The following is a 21,729-nucleotide window of genomic DNA, read 5'->3' as shown; positions in this document are numbered from 1 at the left end:
CCATCCATGAAATCATCCAACTTTTATCAATAGCCACTTGTCCAGTGCAGGGTTATGGTGATCTGGACCCTATCCTGGGAGCATAGGAGTGAGGCAGGACACATCCTGGAGGGACACGAGTCCATCTCACACACTTTTAGAGTCACCACTTCACCTGAAGCATGTTTGGACCTGGAGGAAACCCTCAGGAACGTGCAGAGTCTGGTTCCCTGTAGAGGGGGTGCGGTGGCGCAGCGGTGCAGCGGGTTTGACCGGGTCCTGCTCTCTGGTGGGTCTGGGGTTCGAGTCCCGCTTGGGGTGCCTTGCGACGGACTAGTGTCCCGTGGTGTGTCCCCTCCCCCTCCGGCCTTTCCCCGTATTGCCGGGTTAGGCTCCGGCCCCCCGCGACCCCGCGTGGGACAAGCGGTTTCAGTGTGTGTGTGTGTGTGTGTGTGTGTGTGTGTGTGTGTGTGGTTCCCTGTAGGTCGCGCCTGAAGCAGAAACGGATCAAGTGAAATGTGCCGCTTCGTCCATCTGAGCATTTAGATACAGAAAAAAATCTGTGTTACATGTTTATCGTTTCAATTATAAAAAATTAAAATATTAAAAATTCACGTTCCACACGAAAATGGAAACTGAGCTGCAGAAGTCGCGGGTCTGGGGCTTCACTTGTTTCGCATGTGTGTGTGTGTGTGTGTGTGTGTACATATATAAACACTATATGTTTCACACTGTTCCGGTCAAGGCGCGAAATCAATGTGACGCGCGACAGTCGAACGAGCGGATTCCGCGAGCGCGCTCCCGTCACCAGCTCCCCGCCCCCCCTCCGCCTCCCTCCGCCTTTCGCCCGCACCCCACGCCCCCTCGTGAGCGCGCTGGCTTGGCGCATGCGCGGCGCGGCTCCGCTGGCTCGGTGCTGAAGTTGGGCGGATGGAGGAAAAACACCCCTGATGGACGTTCGGCGGCGGCGTGCATTGGAGCTGCGCGACACGGGCGTGAACGAGCTCGAGGAAGAGCCCCAGCGCGAGCGCGGCAGCGGAGCCCCCCCCCCTCCCCCCGGGAAAAGGTGAGGAAACGCGGGGATCCACGGAGAAAAGAACCCGCGTGTCGTGACAACCTACGGGCGGCTGCGGGGAGCGAGAAGGTGAAATGCAGTTACTAGCGTGTGTGTGTAGAGGGGGAGGAGGGGGGGGTTTGTGTTTTAGCATCTACCTAGTCTAGACACACACACACACACACACACAGGTCGCTGCAGACGGATCGCAGCCCATCCGTGCGTCGTTAGTGGTTTTGTTCTGGTTTTTCTGTGTGTTTTTTGTTTTTTTGTTTTCCTCTCTTTCTCTCTCTCTCTCCACGCATGCAGGGTGCGCGCGCGCGCATCCCTTCGCGAAGGCGAAGCCGCAGCCGCAGCACGAGCGCAGGTCGATGCAGGCGGATGCGGGCGGCCGGGTCCTCGCACCGACGGCCAGGCTCGCGCTGGGTGCGGGGTTGGGGGGGTGCGGAGGTGCGCAGCAGGGGGGACACAGATGAGCACGCGGCGCTGCAGCAGCGCACGCAGCCGGGCACGGCGTCCGGCGAGTGGGCCCGGCCCTTTGCACGCACGGGGGCTGAGTGCAGCGGGTGGTGGTGGTGGTGGTGTCGGACGAGCACGAGCGGGTATATTACACCAAAGACCCCCAGTTTTCGGGGGTTTGGCGGTCAGGGTGCGTGGAAGTGACACGGAGGTCCGTGGCCGCCGCGCGCCATTTATCCAGAGCCACAGAGTTTTGAGTGGCACTGATTTACTCCCGTGACTTGATGCTGATGGTTTGTGTTGAAATGTTCAGCTCCTCCCCTACGTGCCAGGACCAGTGAGAGTGGGTCCAGTGGAGGTGGATCTGTCACAGGTGGAGGTGCTCTTCTACCTGTGTGTGTGTGTGTGTGTGTGTGTGTGTGTGTGTGTGTGTGTGAGAGAGAGAAACCGCACTGTCTCTCCACTGTGTCCTTCTTGTTTTGGATTTTTGTGTTTTTTTGTTTTTTTTTTTTTCTTTTTCTTTTTCTTTTGGTGGATATTCCCAAATGTTACCAGATGGTTGTTGGATTTTTCCCCGAAACGATTCGTTTCCTTGAACCCTGGACCTTCACATGATAAAGGGCCCGTGCTTAAAACGCAGCATGTTCCAGAAAGCCTCCTCCTGCACCACCTGCCACAGGATCGTGTCCGAGGGCACTGACACTTCCACAGGTCCCCCATTATTATTATTATTATTATTATTATTATTATTAGGCACTTTCCTCCAAAATGACTTACTATATATTAGCTCACTACACTAAGCTATTTACTATTATTTTATACAGCTGGGTGATTTGTACTCTATCAGTTCAGGGTAAGTCCCTTGATAACAGGTGATACAGAGGTTGAGTTTCGAACCCAAGTCCTTCAAGCGCAAGGTGGTAACTTTACTACGTCATGCTGCGTGTGACCGAAATATGAAAGATGTGTAATTGCAGCCCGGTTGGTCTCTCCTTTTCAGAGTTTTTACTATGGTTTTACTTTAGGGGGACACGTTATGTGCAGGAAATGCTGCTTTGTCACCGGAGAATCGTATTTTTCCGCTGCAGTTGTGATCCGTACCCGTGTCCGTACCCAGAAGGTGTGTGTGTTCGAGACCCTTAATCCGCAGTGTCATTTGGAACGATTTAAATTAATTTTCAGGCTTTTAAAGGGTTTTTAACTGGTACAGCATTTAGAGCTGCTCGAAAGTATGCAAACCCCTTCTGTCCCTCGGTTTTACCACGAAAAGGTGATTGAGAATCGGTGTTTCATGCGACACGATAGGTGTGTAACGACGGATTCCATGCGTGGCTTTAGAGGAAAATGTGTGTGTCGTAGAAGCACACGAGCAGTGCAGGTGCAAAAACCAGCAGGTAAGTGGACTCGGGGGTGTAAATCATAGCACTTTATTTATTTACCAAGTTTATTTTAAGATTTAACATTTAGGTTTTATAAGTTGATGTTTTATACAAGAATAGTGAGGGTCCCTGTGGGCGCAGCCCTGTACACTCGGTGCTTGCTGACATCCCTCATCGCTCTCCCGCTAATCGAATATGTCCGAGAAAGTATTTCTCGTATCGCCAAACGTGAAAGGGAGGACAAATTACCTGCTGTAGCGACAGTCGTTTTCGCCAGAATCTCGACTCCTGTGCGCCGCTCTGCGTTATTGTTCTCATTTCTCCGCATGAATTTTTAATTACTGTCACATGCGCGATACTCCCGTTTTGTTCCCGCGCCGCTTTCGTGTAGAGCGGGCAGTGCCGGTGCCTCGCCGCTCCTGGGCCGCGGGTTCGAATCCGGTTCGGTCCGTGTGCGGTCTGCGTGTTCTCGCCCGTCTTTGTGCGGGTTTCCTCCGGGTGCTCTGGTTTCCTCCCACAGTCCAAAGATGTGTCTGTGGTGAACTGTTCGCTCCAAATTGCCCAGTAGTGGTCCCCCATCCAAGGTGTACCCCGCCTCCCTCCAGGACAGGCTCCAGAGCACCTTGACCCTGCACTGGGCAAGCAGTTGCTGATAATGGATGGGAAGGATCAATCTGTCAAACGGGAGATTTAAACGATACTTTCATTCTTCTGTTTGATTCATTGTTCATAGCAACGAACGTCTCCTGACGCGGACTCACAAATGTGCTCCTTTCTTGGCCGCTTCCTCTCTTCCAGATGTGATGTTCTGAGCCGCTGATCCCGTCCACCTCTGATGAACGGTCCGTCCGCCGAGCGCTGACTTCTGCCTGGACGCGCTGGAGAGAGGGCCTTCTGCTCCCGCCACCGGTCGGAACCCGACGCAAGACCCGCCCCTCCTTTCCCGCCATCTGTCCCCGCCCACCCCAGAGCATCCTGGGTGCAGCCTGCGATTCTGTCATCTGATCCCTGCCCTGCCCGCCCCCTCGGTCAGGGATGGTGAGGGGCGCGGCAGCCGGAGGTTCCCCCTGCCCTCTGCTTCGTTCCCGTCCTCTCCTGGCTCACCCGCTCACCTCGACGCCATGACTCCGCTGCTCGTCCCGTCCGAGGATTCCCACTAACTTGTCTGGTACGTTTGGCTTCCCTCGCTCCATGTTCCCTCCTCCTGGAGGGTTTTAGAGAACTCAGTCGGAGCAGCTCCGCCAGATGGTAACAGACCCACAAGGGGAGGTGAATTACCATGCTGGTGACCCCTGTGGTACAGCCACCGGAAGCTGAGACTGATCAGAAATTAATATTATTTATGACACCATACTTCAATCTGCCTTACAGTATTACCTATGTACGCTACACGATATGCAAATATTTATGTATCTGTAGAGCTCTGCGGTTCCTACTCTATTAGTACAGCGCCCCCTGCAGGCCTGGAGGACCCCAAGGGCTCTATGTGGTTAAATAATTAGCAATATTAGTATGATGTCTATTTTTAACATGTGAAGGGCAGCAGGTACCACAGTGAACAAAGGTGCGGGTTTAAAACCCATATAGTTGCATATACATCTATTTAGTTTATGCTTTCCTCCAAAGTGACTTATGTTAAGCTGCTTGTGTTTATTCACCCGTCTAGAGCGCTGGGTTATTTTTTTACGGGAGCAATTTAAGGTTAGTACCTGATTCAAGGATGCTGGAGCAGGAGGCGGGATTTGAACCGGCAACCTCCGAGTCTCAAGGCTGCAGCGCTAACCACTGTGCCACCTGCTGCCCATCTGCTGAGTTGTCATCCGAGTCGCAGGAGAGGCTGCGGTCGTGCCTTTGGGAAGGGTACTTAACGTGAGCCGCTGTTGTAAAATGTACAGCGGTATTCGTGGGTAAAACTGCAGGCCGCTCTGGGTAAAAGCATCACCTGAGCGTCCAGCTAAAATTTGATGCTAAAAAATTGAATTTTTCGCCCCGATTTGGAATGTGGTGCCTTATTGACTCTCGCGTACGTGGGATATGAGGACGGCGGGTTCGCTGCTGAGTGCTGATGCGCCAAAGATGAGAAGCACCTGACTGAGAAGGTGGGGTTGACATCCTTCTCAGGCTTGGGGGGGGGGGGGGGGCATGAGGAGGAAATCACAGCGGATGCGACGCGTTTCCTGTAAGGCGCAGCGGCGGAATCCGGGTGACGCGGGGCAGTTTGACGGAGCCGCTTCTCCGTGTCGAACGTTGTCACCGCTGTTGGTGTGATAATACAGCATTATGGGAAACGGAAGCTTTTCGGAGGGGAAATTACAAATCGACTGCCTTCACAAAAGCTGGCCGTTAAATAGGCGTTTCTTCTTAAATTTTTTAAAGAGATATTCCCTTTTTTTATTTTACCTGCAATTCATCAATGTCCCTCATTTTCTGTATCCCAGCGTTTATATTCTCTATTATATTGTAATATCCCAGTTATTGTTTGTCACTAATTTCCTGTCTCCTGTTAGTAGCATGGGTGGGTGCGGTAGCGCAGTGAGTTTGACCCAGTCCTGCTCTCTGGTGGGTCTGGGGTTCGAGTCCTGTTTGGAGTGCCTTGCGACAGACTGGCGTCCCCTCCTTGGTGTGTCCCCTCCCCCTCCAGCCCTACGCCTTGTATTGTCGGGTTAGGCTCCAGCTGCCCATGAGCCCATATGGGACAAGTGGTTTCAGATTTTTTGTGTGTGTGTGTGTGTGTGTGTGTGTGTGTGTGTGTGTGTGTGTGTGGGGTGGTGGTGGTAAAAGCTACTGCCTTCGAACCCAAAGGTTCTAGGTTTGGTTCCCACCTCCGGCTGTAGTGCCCTTGAGCAAGGTACTTACCCCAAGTTGCTCCAGTAAAAGTTACCCTGCTCTATAATTGTAAGTCATACTGGAGAAAAGCATCGGCAATAAATGTAAATATCACAAATATTCTGTTGAACAATATTCATGTATTGTTAATGTTTTTTGTTATTTTTTCCTTTATTTCCCAACTTCCAGGCTTTGTAGTTTTTTGAGCTGTCGGGAATCAGTTGGTTTGGGTTTGGGGTCACTTCACCGAGGTGTGTGTTGGGTATGTTCTCAATGTGTGTGTGTGTGTGTGTGTGTGTGTCTTCACACACCAGTTTAAAAAAAAGAATAGAATTACAGGGTGTACTCTGCAGTTTTACCAGTTTAGGCTCACAGTCGGCTGCCCTCTCCAGTGCACCGCTGTTTAAAGGAACCAGTCACAGCAGTGATTTTTTTTTTTTTGAACATTACCAAATTGCTGTCCCTGAGTTCTGTGTATGTGTAACCCCTGATGTCAAAACCCATTTGGGGGTCTGCTGGTTGCACTTTTAAATTTGCCTTCATAACCAAACGCGTCTTTTTTGTACGAAACTTGAGTTACCGATATGTGCGGGTTACCGGCTGCTCTCGTACCTGTGCAACTGAGCATGTAGAAAGGCGAGCGTGTCAGACGGTGCAGTGCCAGTTTACTCACGTTTAAGGAGGTGCTGGGAGATCAGGAGAGTAGTGGGTTAGGAAGAGGCATGTGGGGATTCAGCAGCTCTGAGGGACAGAGGGAGCTCGGTCTACCACATCAGAGGCAAAACTGAGGGTGTGCGGAGCTTTGATTTTGGGTCCATTGTGAGTGGGAGCACTGAGCACCTTTGCGGGGGGGCGGTGATCAGGTTCTGTAGGTGCATGGGTTCTTTGACCATCTTGAGAATCTCAGTAACCAGAGTTTCAGTCTTGATGCAAGGAGCTACAGGAAGCCAGTGGAGAGAGATGGAAGCTTTGCTGGTTTCCACCTTTCCACTGGTGTGTTTTTTTAACATGTTTTACCGTGCGTACTGTACTTTGAAGAGTTTGTTGTCATGTTTGCTGTTTCTGCGCGGGAACAAGCGTACAGTACTGTATCCCATAGTGTTCATGCGGTAAATGGGTTACGTGTGATTTTTGACTTTACGTACCGCGTCGATCGCTGCGTAGGTTACGACCCCACTGTGTGTGTGTGTGTGTGTGTGTGTAAGGTGTGTTGAGGGACCCGGCAGGGTGATCGATCCTGAGGGGAATCGCATCGGTATCAATCGGTGTTCGTGTGTAAACGGTGCTGCTGCTCGCCATACGTTACCCTGTTTACCCCAAGACGGCTTTCGAAGGAAAGCAATGACCGTATGGACAACCGGGGCCGTTGGCAACCCTCAATACCAAACTCCTGACGCAAGGAAGTGGCGTCAGGACACGAGCGATGAGGAAACAACCCTCCTTCTTTCGCTTCGCTTTTACCGCATTACGTTCCCCCCCCCCCCTCCCCAAAATGTTAGGGTGGAAAATTAAGGTGGGAAACGCAATACGGAGAAAACGACCAGTCGGAATGAAGAGCTCCGCTAACTTTCGTCGCGATTTAACGCACGGCTAAGCAACACGGCACGGACAGGGGGTAATGTTGACACGGACAGAGCGAAAACACCTGGCAGGTCAAGGGTCGCTCGTGTGCGTGGCTTATCGTCCGACCTCACTTGAACGTTTTGTTGAATTAGAAATTTGGACCCTGCTGATATCGCAGATGAAAATCAGGCACCGATTATATTATACTAGTAATATGTTGTAGTTTATACTGTAGTATATTATATAGGTTCAGGAGAGGAGGTTAATGAAAATGATGGATATACCATATATAAAATTATTTATTCATTTCACTGATGCTTTTCTTCAAAGTGACTTGCAATGTTACAATTATTTACCCATTTATATAGCTGTGTCATTTTTTTTTTTTCTTTTTTTTATTTTTTTAACTGGAGCAATTTCAGGGTAAGTACCTTGCTCAGGTGTAGTACAGGTGGAGGTGGGATCTGAACCCACCACCTTTGGGTCCAAAGGGAGCAGCTGTAACCACTGCGATACCAAGTACCCCTATGTGTATGTGTATACTACGTGTGTGTGGGTGTGTGTGTATACAAGTATAGATATATGTACATATGTATGTACGTGTGTGTTTATTACTATATTTTCTGTAAAACTGTGACCCTTCTCAACCAAAGACCGCAACCATGTAACCACTCTCCAGCTTCGCTTATCCACACTATGAGTTTGTCCCAGTCACCCAGGGCAATGAGGCTGACCCCAGTTATTTGGCCCTTCGGTCTTGTAGCCGTGCTGTTTACAAGGTGGAACGTTCCGCACCGCAGGAAACCAGGAGCGGCGCCCGATCGCATTCGTCATCGATCCCGGGAGATGAACGCACAGATGTGTGTGTGTACAGGCAGAGGATGCTGGGAACGGGTGCCGTGTGAGTTGGTGTTTGTGTGGAATAGTGTTCTCGTGTGCATATCCTTAATTACGGCGCCGGAGCACACTGAGAGAAACAAAAGTGCGGCGGGGACTTGTACCGACCCCGCAGGGTGCTGCACGACCGTTTGGTCGGAGCCAAAGTCGGGCCATTTGTACACTGTTCGCTTCACGGCTCCGTTGCTGCAGCGCAGTGGCACAAGGTGGTGCGAGAGGACGTGGGTTCGATCCCCACTCGGTCTGCGTGGAGTTTGCATGTTCTCCCCGTGTCTTGTGTGGGTTCTCTCCGGGTGCTCTGGTTTCCTCCCACAGTCCAAAGACATGCTGTTCAGGTTCACCCATAGTGTGTGAGTGACAGAGAGAGTGTGTTTCACTGATATATGGATGAGTGACCCAGTGTAAGTAGTGTATCTAGCAGTGTAAGTCACCATGGTGAATAAGGTGTGAGCTGATAACACTACAAATAGTTCGTTGGAAGTCGCTTTGGAGAAAAGTTTTTGATAAATGAAGTAACAAAAATGTTTCTGCTTTGCCATGTCAGTGAGAATGTCTGTCTCCTGCTCACTTTTGCTGCCTAAATCCCTCACAAACGGTGTTGGAAATTAATTTTTCACAGTACTTCAGTCACATAGAGATACAGTGGTAGCAGAGCCTTATGAAACCTGATAAGGGGGATGTTCTTTATAGCGACTGCAGATAATATCGTTAGCGGTGATGTATGTTTGGGTTATTGTTGACTGCACCGTAGTGAATCGGTCCAGGAGAAATGGAAATTTTTCCCCTAATATACACTGGGAATGCAGCAACTGGATAGCGTCATGGTTAAAGCTACTGTCTTTGGACTCGAAGGTCGCGGGTTTGAATCTCATCTCGAGCTGTAGTACCCCCGAGCAAGGTCTGTACCCTAAATTGGGTACATAAAATTACCTTTCTCTATAAAATGGGTAAATAATTCTAAGTAGATTATCATTGTAAGCCGCTTTGGAGAAAAGCATCGACTAAATGAATAAATGGTTTCCTTAGTATTGTAAACCCCCCCCCCCACCATAGACAAAGTTCGGGCATTCATTTGTGGGAATTAATTTACCAGCTGCTTTTGTCCACTGACTTAAAATATTAAGGTACTTACCTTAATTTTTACCCATTTATTCAGCTGGGAAACTCCCAGTATCTCTACAGAGTAAGGGCCTCAATCGAGACTGTCAGGGTAGGAGGTGGGATTCGAACCCGAGCCCTTCGAGTCCAGAGGCGGTCACTCTAACCGCTGCGTCCCCTGATGCCCCCGGGTTGCGTCGTCAAACGCGACATCCTGAACGAGACGCGTGTTGCTTACGGTTACGGTTTGGCCCTTAAATACGACATTGTTTTGGTTTCTCCCTTGGAAGCCGCCCCATTTGCATTTTTCCACGGCTGTGAATGCTCCCTGCTGCTGAGGAATGACAAAGGTGTTTGTCTCCGTGTTTTGCATCGGCGTGCCCAGTTTCCACTCATCGATAGGGCCGAGCGCAAAGCTCTCGCCGCGCCGCGGCCCCGGCCGTTTTGCATATTATTCCTGCGGGGAGCCGTTTCGCCGGGGTGCCGTCGCAGTGCGCAGGGACACCGGGGACCAGCCGGCCGCTCGCCCGCCGCGCCTGACATGTTGCCGGAAAGGCTGGCAGCGGTGCAGGTTGAACCATGTTTGCTCAGGTAAGGGGGTTTGCGCACGTGTTCTGGTCAGGAAGACAAGGTGGCGGTCAGATTAGGTTCCGGCCACGTGCAAGTTGCGCGTAGAAGGGAAAACCTTGTGGACGCATGGTGCCGCGTGTGAGACGGGAGGGCACGTGTGGCGGAGCCCTGCGGGGGGTTGCTGGGAGGAGGTGAGAGAGCGAAGGTCGAGCGGGTGGACAGTTCAGAGGAACGGCGACGTGGAGCTACGAGCGGATGATGCGCGGCAGGAAGCTCCCCCAGTAGCCAGTAGGAGCAGGAAGACGGGAAGCGTCCCCACAACCTACAGGACCAACAGGACTGTACTTTAAGCTCAACTACCAGCTGGGCGGCAGAGGGTGAAGTGGTTAGAGGCACCGCTTTTGGACTCGAAGGACCCGGGTTCGAATCCCAGCACCCGCTTTTGTACTCTTGATCAAGGTGCTTACCCTGAATTGATACGGTAAAAATGACCATGGTTCATAAATGGGTAAAGGAGTGTGAAAGGCGTCACTCTGTAAGTCGTTTTGGAGAAGAGCATCAGCTACGTGATGAATGTTGATGTAGAGAAGTGAGACCTTTCGAATGTTGTGTGCAGTAAGAAAGCAGTTCGGTGTGCGTTCTGACTCAGAGCTGCGGTGTGACACGCAGGGTGTGTGTGTGTGTGTGTGTGTGTGTGTGTGTGTGTGTGTGTGTGTGTGTGTGGGGGGGGGGGAAGCGCTGACCTGAAGCTCGCTTTGGGGTGAATTGGGTCACACACTGCCTTTGACTTTAGTTAGCACTGGATCTCTACCTGCGGCCTGGCCGTCCTTATCCCCCCGGCAGCGTTTAACAGAAATGCGGAATGTCACGGGTTGGATTTGGTCCGTTTGTTCGAACGAAGGGCCTCGGTGAATGTGGGAGCTGCTCTGTTCACCGTTTACTCAGTTGCTGTCGTGGGGGGGAAGAAGTTTTCTGTTGATCGTTTTTAAATTTTTTCCCTGCATTTGCTCCTTATTTTCTGCTCATGAATAGGTTCACATATAGCAGGTGTTCTGTAGATGTAAAAGAAGTGGTTATAGTATATTTTCCGGCACAGAAGCGCGAGAATTATTGTAACATGCTAAATATAATTATTGTGTTTTTTTTTTTTTTTTTTTTTTTTTTTTTTGGAACTCTTTTTATGCTTGTTTGCAGTGATTACAAGGCTGAATCAAAGAGTATCCACTATAATTTGTATTTGACAGAATTTTAAGTATTTCGGGTACTTTTTCACTTACACCTATGGAATTTGTAAAATATATATATATTTTAAAAAGCTTTAATCATATGACTTGATTCTCATGAAATGTAAAAAATGGTTTGCATGTCCTTGGTAATGATTAAAAGGGAGAAGTAATGGCATCCTCAGTAGGGCTGTACATTGCAAGAGCTGCAATGTGACTTGTGAAGAGAGGTTTACATTTAGCTGGACGCTCTTCCGATCAAAAGTGCTTCCGTGGTTTTGAGAAAGAGTGCGATATCGCAATTTGCCGGACATGTTGGTGTGTGACACCTTTCCTTGGAGAAGAATCCTGACCTGGTGGAGGGCAGAGGTGCTGCGTTTGCCCTGGGACGCAGGACTCCTCCTCCTCGTGTCTTCAGCTCGATGAAGACCCATGTGTGAGATAAGATGAGAATGTCTCCTCCATGCCAGAAGGAAGCTCTGGGCCTCTCTGAAGACACAAAGCATGCAGCACGTAGAAAATCCCCTGAGCACTTTGTCAGCATTTGTTTGTGGGATTTAAAAAAAAAAAAAAAATCTTTGGCTGGATGTGAAGTATGTTATCGAGTGAAGGAAAGCCTCAGTTCCTCTCTAAGCGCTCAGGTTCCTGACGGTCGTGTTCCTCTCCTGTTTCCACAGCCCTGCAGTTTGAACGGCGTGGAAATGAGAAAGCGGCAGCAACCACACATCGAAGGACCCTCTGAGCCGCCCGGCGCCCCAAGGCCTAGCACCTGTTGTCTCTGCTGGTGCGGATGCTGTAAATGTCTCTGGTACGTTCTGGGCGCCATCCCGCTGCCTTGTGTGTTCGCAGTCCTCATCCTCACAGACATCTTGGAAATTTTGATATTTCTTTTCTTGTCTTTTTGTTGTTCAGCAAAGTGTCGCTTAATAGGGACATCATTGCTCTCAGTTATGACATCATTGCTCTCCCAGTTGACAGCGACATCATTGCTGTCAGCGATGACATCATTGCACTCAGTTGATTCTGATGACGTTGTGCTGGAAATATGTGGAGAGTTCAGTTTATCTTCTCTACACTTTTCAGTTTGGGATGTGTCTACAGTCGATGTGATCAGTTTCATAGAACAATATATATGTCAACATGAGACACAGTCTAGCCGCCGAACAGTGAACTGTGAAATAACCACTTTACTACTGATGGGAATTAAGACACTTGCTGGATTTAGGTTCCTGCCATTTACACTGATTCATTTAGCAAACACTGTTCTCCAAAGTGATGTACAATTGGAGCAAACCAAGCACATTTCACCAACAGACAGAGAGCTACAGACATGTGATTGATGAAGTACAGTCACTTAGTCTAATACTGCCATTTTGCCCGTGTACATTACATGACTGTCTATAGAATTAAGGAATTTTTTTTTTTCACCAGGTAAGCAGCAAAGGTTTGTAGAGCACATAGGGGATCAAGAGAGAAGTGGGTCTGAAAAAGATGTGGAGACAGCTGGTAGCGTAGATGGTTACAGTTACTGCCTTTGGCTCCAAAGGTTGCAGGTTCAATCCCCACCTCTGGCTGTAGTACCCTTAAGCAAAGTACTTGCGCTAAAATTGCTCCACTAAAATTACCCAGCTGTGTAAATGGGTGAATAATTGTAAGCTTGTAACTGTAATTATTTTCTAACTTTAACATTGTGAGTTGCTTCGGAGAAAAGCGTCAGCTAAATGAATGAATATTAATGTGTTTTATGGCTCTTCTTGAATTTTGAGAAGGATTCGGCAGTTCTGAGGGACAGAGGGAGATCATTCCAGCACTTTGGAGCCAGAACTGAGAACCTTCGAGGTTTTGAGTTTGGACTTCTCGTGTGTTGGGACCACCAAGCGGCGAAAGATGGACAAGTGTAGTGAGCGATTCCCTTACCAAAGCGTGGAACTTCTGGAACAAGCTCTAGAAACGGACTTTGGTTTCACTGCAGATCAGGCGTTGTGAAATGCTTGCGGGCACATGGAAGATCCCTGCTCAGGTGCGATCTGCCTCGAGAGAGTGGAACCCGTGGCCGAACCTGCAGCCCAAACGTACGCTTGACCGACCGCTTCAGAATAAATCCGAGGCATTGCCCTCTTGCTGTTTCGTGATGCCGCACCCCTGCATTTAATTCACCAAAGAAATTGAGTGAGGTGATAATCACGGGGTCGCTAGTGTATATTTTGGTTTGGGAGGGGAGCACTGTCGCAGAAAAGCTTTCGATGCTCGCGGAGTATAAACAAAAATGTTTTGAAACCCCTTGCTGACGTTCTTTTTCACATATTTTCATATTTTGGAGCTATGCAAATACTGAAAGACATTGCTTGGCTGTATTTGCATTTTCTGTTTGGGCAGCCCAATATGCAGGGCTACGCAGTTACGCAGGACTTGTAAAGTACTTTTATCATGCAAATTGTGAGGAGTCTATAGTGTACACGGCCCAGTACAGTTAGTGTGCCGTGTTCTGCGGGGACCTCGTGCCCGATTAACATCACGGCACTCCTCGCCTTCAAATGGGAGTATCTCCTCGAAAATATGACGCTGGCTGTAATTTTCCACAGTTAAAATTTAAAGAGAATGTCAAAAATGTGTGGTCAGACTGTGGTTTGGTTTGATTAAATGATTTCGTAACTTCGGTGAAAATATTTGAAACGTGTTCTTCAACCGGGAGTTGGAAGACAGTGGCATTTTCAGTTTTTAATTTCTTTCCAGTGACGTGCTGCTTTGGGATGTGCTCGACGTGTAATGCTATATAATGCTATCTTCATAATTTAAGTAATATGGATAATGGGTAGAACTGTGAAATATCGTAATTGCAGATACAGTTTCACAGTGTCATCAGGTCCGATTAGTGCTCAGTGTGGGACTTTGTGGGTGGATGCGTATGAGTGTGCGTTCCGTTCTGGGCAAACCTCATCCGGGGCCTGGTGCGTGCCGGGATTGGCTCCAGATGCTGTACTGGGTATGCAATTTATAGAAACTAATGATCGAATTCACTGGATGAGGTTTTAGGGCCCTGTGATCTCCAGGGGACTGGAACCTGACGGGGGATCTAGGCGTGCATGTTTGAGTCCCAGTAGAGGCCCCCTTGAAGTACTGAATTGTGATAGAAGAAAGAGTGCAAGAGGCGACCTTTTAACCCTTTGTGTTGAGAGAACCTGAAACACGAAGCCAAGGAGCCAGCGGCAACACAAGAGTCAAAAAATGGATGTTAGTCAGGCTGTAAAAGACATTTAACAGGGAGGGACATCTGACCAGACCAGAATATTTCTGGAAATCTTAAGCTATCTCTAAAGAAATTAAAGATCCTCATCAATCTCGGTGTTTTCTAGGAAGTAATTAACTAAAGGTAGCAGAATACCCCAAAATACAGATACGCCTCATGCAATATCGTTAAAAAATTACCCAGCTGTATGAATGGGGTAGATAATTTTGGGGAGGTTAATATTGTAAGTTGCTTTGGAGAAACGCGTGAGATAAATGAATAAATGTAGATGTCGACCAGGACGTTACATGATTTGAACGTCACGGATATTCGCCTTCGATAAATGCGTACGTTACAGCCCCACTTGGTCGGTAACAGTCGCTAACTGCGTACACTTTAAGGATAACTTCTTCTAATAATAAACAAACTACATGTTGAGCGCTGAAAAAATGACAGCGGAACACATTCCGAAAGGAAAAAATAATAGCTGTGGCAATAATAGCTTGTACGGCGTAATAGGGAACGGATAACGTTTTTTTTTTTTCAAAATGGCGTTCGGCGAACAGGCGTTGCACAAGGTGCGACTGTTTGCGTTGACAAAAAGTACGGTGGAGGAGTTATCGGTGTTTGTGCAAAGAGCTACCTTTAAGGCCGGAGTCGGTGATTTAGCTAACGTGAGTTTTGTTAACGTCCCGGTGTGCCGAGTCGCCTTCGTGTGGCGTTCCTGCGTAGCTATTAGCGCTAGCGTGTCGTTAGCCGTCCGGCGAGATGCGGTTAGGCCGGGTACAACCACCGCGTCTTTTCTGCTGCCGCTCTCGACGAGGGCCGTTGGCGAAGGGTCGACCTGCTGAAGACGGCACGGCGTTGTGACGCGCCATCGTAAAATATTCAGTGATAAAATATTAACGTAGCTTTGAGCTTCCTTGTCGCGGACGTTAAATATTCCGTTTTATCCAATTAGTTTAAACGTCACGCCTTCGTTTGCTATTCTCCTAAGGGCGCTCCGCCCCGTGCGGCGGGGACCCTCAGGTTGGCCGCAGAGTCGAATCGGAGGTGGGGAAGAGCTGTTCCGTGGGGGTGGAGGGGGAAAGGGAAAAAACAAAGACGGCGGCGCCGCCGCCAAGCTAGCGGCGCGCTATTTATAGGTGGGGTGCGAATGCAAACGCCGCGTGAAATAATGAAAACATTGAGAAAGCAGGACAATTCTTTGTTTGTAAAGCACTATTTCCACAGCTCTCCCCAATTACGCAGTGGGGTTATCTGGTCTGTGGGGGGGGGGGGACTATTTCCAGCCGCATATCACATGCAAAACAGCTGTGTCGAACATGTTGTATATTTAGAGCTCTCAGCATGTGTCGGCCTCTGGCTAGCAGGCCCAATTACCACAGTACAATGGAGACTTTGATGGAGCTTCTCGGGAGGGGGGTGTGTGTGTGCGGAGGGGGGATAAATTCGGCACTCTGACTGAAATAGGCTCGCGTGTACTGTACGTGCGTCGGACGCGCTTCCTGTGTACGGCGACTGAGCCGGGGCCGCGTAGGGCTCCGTCTCGCCTGGGAAATGGAGAGCCGTAAGAGATGAGTCGGCTCGCGGGCGACGGTACGCGTACGAGTGGCAGTTGATGGAAGGTGGCGTGAGCGCACGTGAGGGAGGCCTTGTTGGAAGACACCGCGTCGAAAATGGAGGGAAACGCCGAGGCCCTCCGAATCCCCGGACGGCGGGAGGAAACCAGAGCATCTGGAGGGAACCCTCACGAATACAGGGAGAAGATACAAACTCCACACACTGACCCGATTGAGCCACACATCCAAGCCCACGCCCAGTAGCTGCAAGGCACCAGCGCTACCCTCTGCTCCACCATGCCGCCCCTGAGTCTCACTTTATTAGACGTAGTATAAATGTTTCTGATACCAGCTTCCTAGCATCTGCGCTGTGGGTTCTCCACATTCCTCTCCATCGTTTGGGGTTCGAAAAGCCGGCAAAGATCAGTCTTCGCGTTTCTTTTGCTGCCAGATGTTCCCTTGTGCGCGCAGCTGGACGCGGCAGTCATGTGCACCACGGAGCTTGTAAAGGCTGCATGCGTAGGGTGCCGGGCGGAAAAGGCGAGCGAACTTAACCGTGTTTTTTTTTTTTTTTTTTTTTTTTCCCCCCCCTCTGTCAGGAACCAGGACAGAGTGGAACACGCGGAGCGGCAGACGTGCACAAAAATGGATAGTATTGAAGCGACCGAGGAACAGTAAGTTGCCGGCAGCTGATTCGCACAGGTCACGGTGTGATACCGTGAATAATGGGTGATCTGACATTTAAGGTTGACCAGTTGATTTTATGTTAAATGATAAATCGGCTCTTTTTTAAAGGGGTCTTGCTCTCTGGCGCACTCGGCCGACATTTAGCCCGAGCCCGTCGGGCGCGATGCGGACGTGTGTCCGGGTGCGAATGTCAGGAAGCGTGGCGTCTGCGGCCGATAGGCTTTCGGCAGCCGTCACGTTGCCTGCGTGCGAGCACTTGTGCCCCCTTTAGTCCCCACAAAAGGAAAAAAATCGGAATATCGGTGGAAAAAAACGAGATGTTTCGGCCTCTCCGTGAAGCGTTTTACGTTATGTAACTCTTTTCGGGGGGAAAAGCAGAGGACGGGGTGATGGGAGCGAGACCTCGGCTCTAAAAATGGGAGAACCGTGTGATGAAGCAAACTAATTACTGGAGATCGGGGTCACTCTCATCTGTTCGTAGGCTGGTTCTTTTGGTTTCCCTCCTTTTTCCTTGTCCTTGCGACGCTCGTCTGGTTCGAAAGTGCGACGCTCGCTCGCTCTCGCTGTATTAGCCAATTAGAGCATGAGGTTGTACCCCCACCCCCCACCCCTTCCATTATCCCGGCAAGTCGAGTGAAACAGCTGCTCGCTCTTAGACGTTTTTGCGTCTCGGCACCTGAAGGCAAAATGTCTGTTCGCCTGAAGCAGCCAGAACGTTCGCATAAATTCCATGATGGAATTTACAAATACGCTATTGGAATTATGCGAGTGGAATGCAATTATGATTGTGTGCTTTTTTGCAGCAGTTTGCTTTGCTGTCTTGCAGTTATCGTTGCTGTCGTCGTTGATCTCATCACTGTTTGAGTGTTTTTAATCACGCTCGGTGTTAAATATATGCAGCTAAATGTGTCACTGAGACAGTTCAGTTCAGATATCTTGCTAGTGTCCAACAGCAGGGCCCTGGGTTAGGGTTAGGGTTGGGTTAGCTGTAGCTCTAACCCTAACCCTGAATGAGCAGCCTGTGAGGTTACAAACCCATGTCCTTTACCGCTAGGCCACCTGTAGCCCCTGTGCACACATCTCTGTTTTCTCCTTCCATTGCGTGTCGAAGGCGCCCCTCGCTGGAGGAGGTCCTGTCGTGGTCCCGTAGCTTTGAGAAAATGATGCACTCGCCGGAAGGCCGGGAAGTGTTCCGCGAGTTCCTGCGCTCCGAGTACAGCGAGGAGAACCTGATGTTCTGGCTGGCCTGTGAGGACCTGAAGAAGGAGACCAACCCGACCGCCATCGAAGAGAAGTCCCGCATCATCTACGAGGACTACGTCTCCATACTGTCGCCGAAGGAGGTACGGTACGCTCCGCTCGCACCCGTGACGCCCGTTAACGAAACGGGGTCGGTTATTTGATTCGGCTCTTCATCTTGCATCCGTTCTATCGTGTTCATGGTCTCGGTGCTCTTTGTTTGTCACCTAACTGTACGGTTTCCTTTCCCAAGACCAGACCATGACGTTAGATCAGATGGTGGGTAACCGCAGCAAATGTTGATAGCTTGATCTGTCTCTGAGAAAGAAAAGACCAAAGAGATCAGGTTTTATTTAAAGAATCATTTGAAATTCGATTTATGCAGTAGCTTGACACCTATCTTCCTCGTAGTGAAATTTGATATTCTTTTCTTACATTCTCTTTACCGTGTTTCTCAGGATCCCGTTTCTGAGGTCGCGCTGCATGACGTGTTGTCTGTGTGTGCTCTACGGGAGCAACAATGTTCCCCCCTGCTCTGTGCTCCTCCCGTCACCTGTCGACAGTCACCGCGAGTTGCTTGGGGTGCGGTGCCAGGTGACGTTCATCTAGCAGGAAGTCCTCAGGGGGACCGTCGGGCGGCTCTCTGGCGGCCCGTTGAACCCCACTCCCCACGTAGTCGGGCGTGCGCTCGCTTTCCTGTCCTTATTGTGACACAGCACCGGTTCAAGAGGTCTGAGAACATTAGCGGAGACCCTGGCTGGCATTCAATAAATAAATAGCTAAGAAAGGTGGCGTGGAGCTCTGTCCAGTTCTTATAGGACTGTGGGTGTTTCCTAGAAAGTCTCTCCTTTCAGCCGCGGCTGTGCGTCACAGCGATCCATTGGACCCAGGCGGCTCGAGGTACAAACCTTTGGCAGGCTCGGCTCCAAGGCCAGCTCTCCAAAGCCTACATCCCGATCTTTAACGTTGGACGTGGAAAAGGACAGCTGGCTGAGGACCCGGCACCTGGGGACAGTGTCCTGGCACTTAAACCAGGCGAGATTATTCCAGATGCCTCTGGGGCCTCAAACACCCATTCCTTTTTTTTCTAACTATAAGCAGTAAACAAAGTTTTTTGCCTATGACAAACTGTAACGATCATAATTAACAACGTCTGCATCTCGGTGCATAAACAGAATTTGGAGTATTCAAATTCAAAGTAACTTTCGCCCGATATTTCGCCCTACTGACTTCACCATTCTTGAAGGGTAAGCTTAGGGGTACATCTGTGTGTCTGTCTTATTGGTCCGGTCTCTACCCCAGAATCATAGGGCGAGAAGCAGTTGTACACCCTAGGCGACACACTACTCCATCACAGGACACCTGGACTCACTCATTCACTCACACATGCTACAGGTGATTTGTAGTTACTGGTTCAACTAATAAATACGTCTTTAGAGCGTGGGAGGAAGCCAGAGCACCCGATGGAAATCCACACTCGACGGGGACAATATGTAAACTCCCCCCAGACCGCGTCGGATTCAAAGCCATCTCCGAACCCACAGCCCAGGAGCTGCGAGGCACCAGCACTGCCTGCTTCGCCACCGTACCACTAGTAGGGGATGCAGCTGATCTTTTCAATCAACATTTGTCTTCAGAACTTTATGTGCTCTGACTGGTGCATTAATCCAGAGTGGCTCAATGTTTTACCATTTTATACTCTTGCATTTGTGTACTGGAGCATTTTTTTTCCAATATTGTCAACATGGTTTGAAAGCCACATGCCAACACACATGGTATATTGTAGGGGGCAGATCTTATTAGAACAGTCACATATATGGGATGCAAAAAAGCCGCACTCAGTAGGCCCAGTGTGGGCAACAGTCTCATCTTGTGACTGATTTTGTGATAACAAGCTTCTCACAAACTGTTCCTAATGTTTTCAAATACCAAAAGGTTCGCAGTAAACGAAAGGCCGACGTGCCGCCCACAGGAGATGCGAGGTTGCCGTTTCTGCGACCCGCTTGGCTTCCGCAGACCGTGGCCGGTGGCTCCGTTGGCCGCAATATCCAAGGGCGAGGCGGCCGCGTGCTTCCTGAGCAGGAGGTGATTTTGGTGTCCACCTGACATCTGCTGGCGAAATCGGTTAATGCCAGCGGGGCTGCCTTGCGGTCGGGACGTTTCCATATTTATGCGATCCACGTGCTCTTTGCTAAGGCCGCGGGCGATGGAGCCGGGTTGGCCTGCGTGCTGGAGACACGTTTGAAAGCAGCGATTGTGACTCGAGCCGTCTCGGAAAGGGAATGACCCCAAGCCTTCGGCTTTGTTGCCAATATATTGATCATCTGCTAGTATTCTGCCAAAGAGACGTAATGTGATTAATACCGCGGGCATAATCCGATTTCCTCATCAAGGTAATGGGGTTTGCATCTAAAAAAAATATCCAAATCCCTCTGGTGTAATTAAATGTAGTCGTTAACTCTCAGGAAGCTGACCCGACAGCTGTGATTGACTGAGCGCGCAGCTCAAGCGTCCGTCATACCGGCGTCCCGTGCTGGTAAAGATCAGTGGCGGGGCTTTAAAACCAGGTCATCGGGTTAGCTAAACGTGATACGCGGTTCCGAAGACTGTCGCCTACAAATTCCCACTGACCTCTCGTGACACGGACGTCGCCGTGATATATTTCTTCCTTAGCTATAGGAGATGATCCGTTGGTTTCCTGTATGGATCGTGCGAAAGTCAGGATGGGCCATCGACACGTTGTTCTGATGAATGTCTTGTTTGCAAGAGAATCAAACCAGCTCGAAAGAGGCAGCTTCTCTGAATCGGTTTGGAATCAGAGTGCCGAGCAGAGAAGTGCAGACAAAGTCCTAGGTTGTGTTTTTGATGAGCGATTGCGGGTCAGTCAACTTGGGGCAGGCTCAATCCTGGCCATGCCTAACCCAAAGAGTGACAGGTGCACGTGGGTGTTTCCTGTGGGGTAATGGGGTAATAAGCCCAGGTGCTGCCCATCAGCTTAGGTTCGGTCAAACAACTATGACGACATAACCTGTAAAATGTCACACGTGCCTCGGATTTGTCTCCCTTTGCCTAAAGCACATACGCGCTGATGAAGGCATTTGGCCGAAACGCACCCGTGTTTGTGCAAATTAGATTTACCGTCTCGCCAAGTCTGGGAGTACGATCATGGTTGCTGCTATGATTTTGACAGCGATTTCCGTTGTCGCATGTGATGAAAGCCTATTTGTTATCATGTTGGTTATTAGGGGAAATCGTTCCATAATAGCGCAATGATGTTTCATTCGGCGCCTTTTTGTTTATCGCGCTCTTGTTGAGTAATGGAGAGCAGGAGAAGCTTGTATGTCGCTCCTCGAGGGCAGGTCCAGATATGTTCTCGACAGTTAGTCTTGCTTCTTGGAGCCATCGGAATCCTGCAAGTTACCGAGGTTTATGCGCTTCCTTGTGGTGAGGGGGGTGTGTACCAACAGAGTTCACATGGATGTGCTTAGGTAGAAGAAACGGAAGACTCTGGTGGGCTTTAGATCAGTAAAGGGTGAAGGAGGTTCGAAGGGTGGGTCTGTATGTGCGACTCACCTGCACCTTGCCCCAATCCTCCACAGGTGAGCCTGGACTCGCGGGTGCGGGAGGGCATTAACCAGAGCCTGGAGGAGCCCAGCAGCCACATGTACGAGGAGGCCCAGCTGCAGATATACACGCTCATGCACCGGGACTCCTTCCCCCGCTTCCTCAACTCCTCCCTTTACAGAGACCTTGTGGAGCGCAAGAGGAGCACCTGCCTGGAGACATAAGCGACGAACCCCGCGCGAACGCAAAGCGACCGACGAAACGAAACGAAACCCTGAAACGAAAACGGGTCCAAACTCGAAGGTTTGATTGTTTCCTTTCAGGGAGAAAAAAAAAAAAAAAAAAAAAGCAAAGAGTAGTAAAGCAATTTTAAAAGCCTGCTCGTTTCCCCCAATGCTCAGTT

At 49.8% G+C, this 21,729-nt stretch overlaps 1 protein-coding gene across 4 annotated transcripts; it reads left to right on the top strand.

Annotated features, from left to right (window-relative positions):
- The first annotated feature begins 717 nt into the window (after positions 1–717).
- rgs17 (regulator of G protein signaling 17) lies at positions 718–21,674 on the top strand. 4 transcript variants are annotated; one of them, XM_018749461.2, is made up of 6 exons: positions 718–1,045; positions 3,670–4,039; positions 11,726–11,856; positions 16,436–16,510; positions 17,635–17,866; positions 21,362–21,674. In XM_018749461.2, exons 3-6 carry the CDS (start codon positions 11,750–11,752, stop codon positions 21,548–21,550), a joined length of 603 nt encoding a protein of 200 aa, XP_018604977.1. In that variant the 5' UTR covers positions 718–1,045; positions 3,670–4,039; positions 11,726–11,749; the 3' UTR covers positions 21,551–21,674. The 4 variants fall into 4 exon arrangements, with proteins under 4 accessions (XP_018604977.1, XP_018604978.1, XP_018604979.1 ...); XM_018749462.2 differs by lacking the exon at positions 718–1,045 and adding an exon at positions 1,055–1,123; XM_018749463.2 differs by lacking the exon at positions 718–1,045 and adding an exon at positions 2,039–2,203.
- Positions 21,675–21,729: the final 55 nt, after the last annotated feature.

The sequence above is a fragment of the Scleropages formosus genome, chromosome 4, assembly GCF_900964775.1.
Source record: "Scleropages formosus chromosome 4, fSclFor1.1, whole genome shotgun sequence".
Taxonomy (NCBI): domain Eukaryota; kingdom Metazoa; phylum Chordata; class Actinopteri; order Osteoglossiformes; family Osteoglossidae; genus Scleropages; species Scleropages formosus.
Note: the sequence above shows the minus strand (reverse complement) of the source record. Positions and strands in the feature narration are given on the sequence as shown.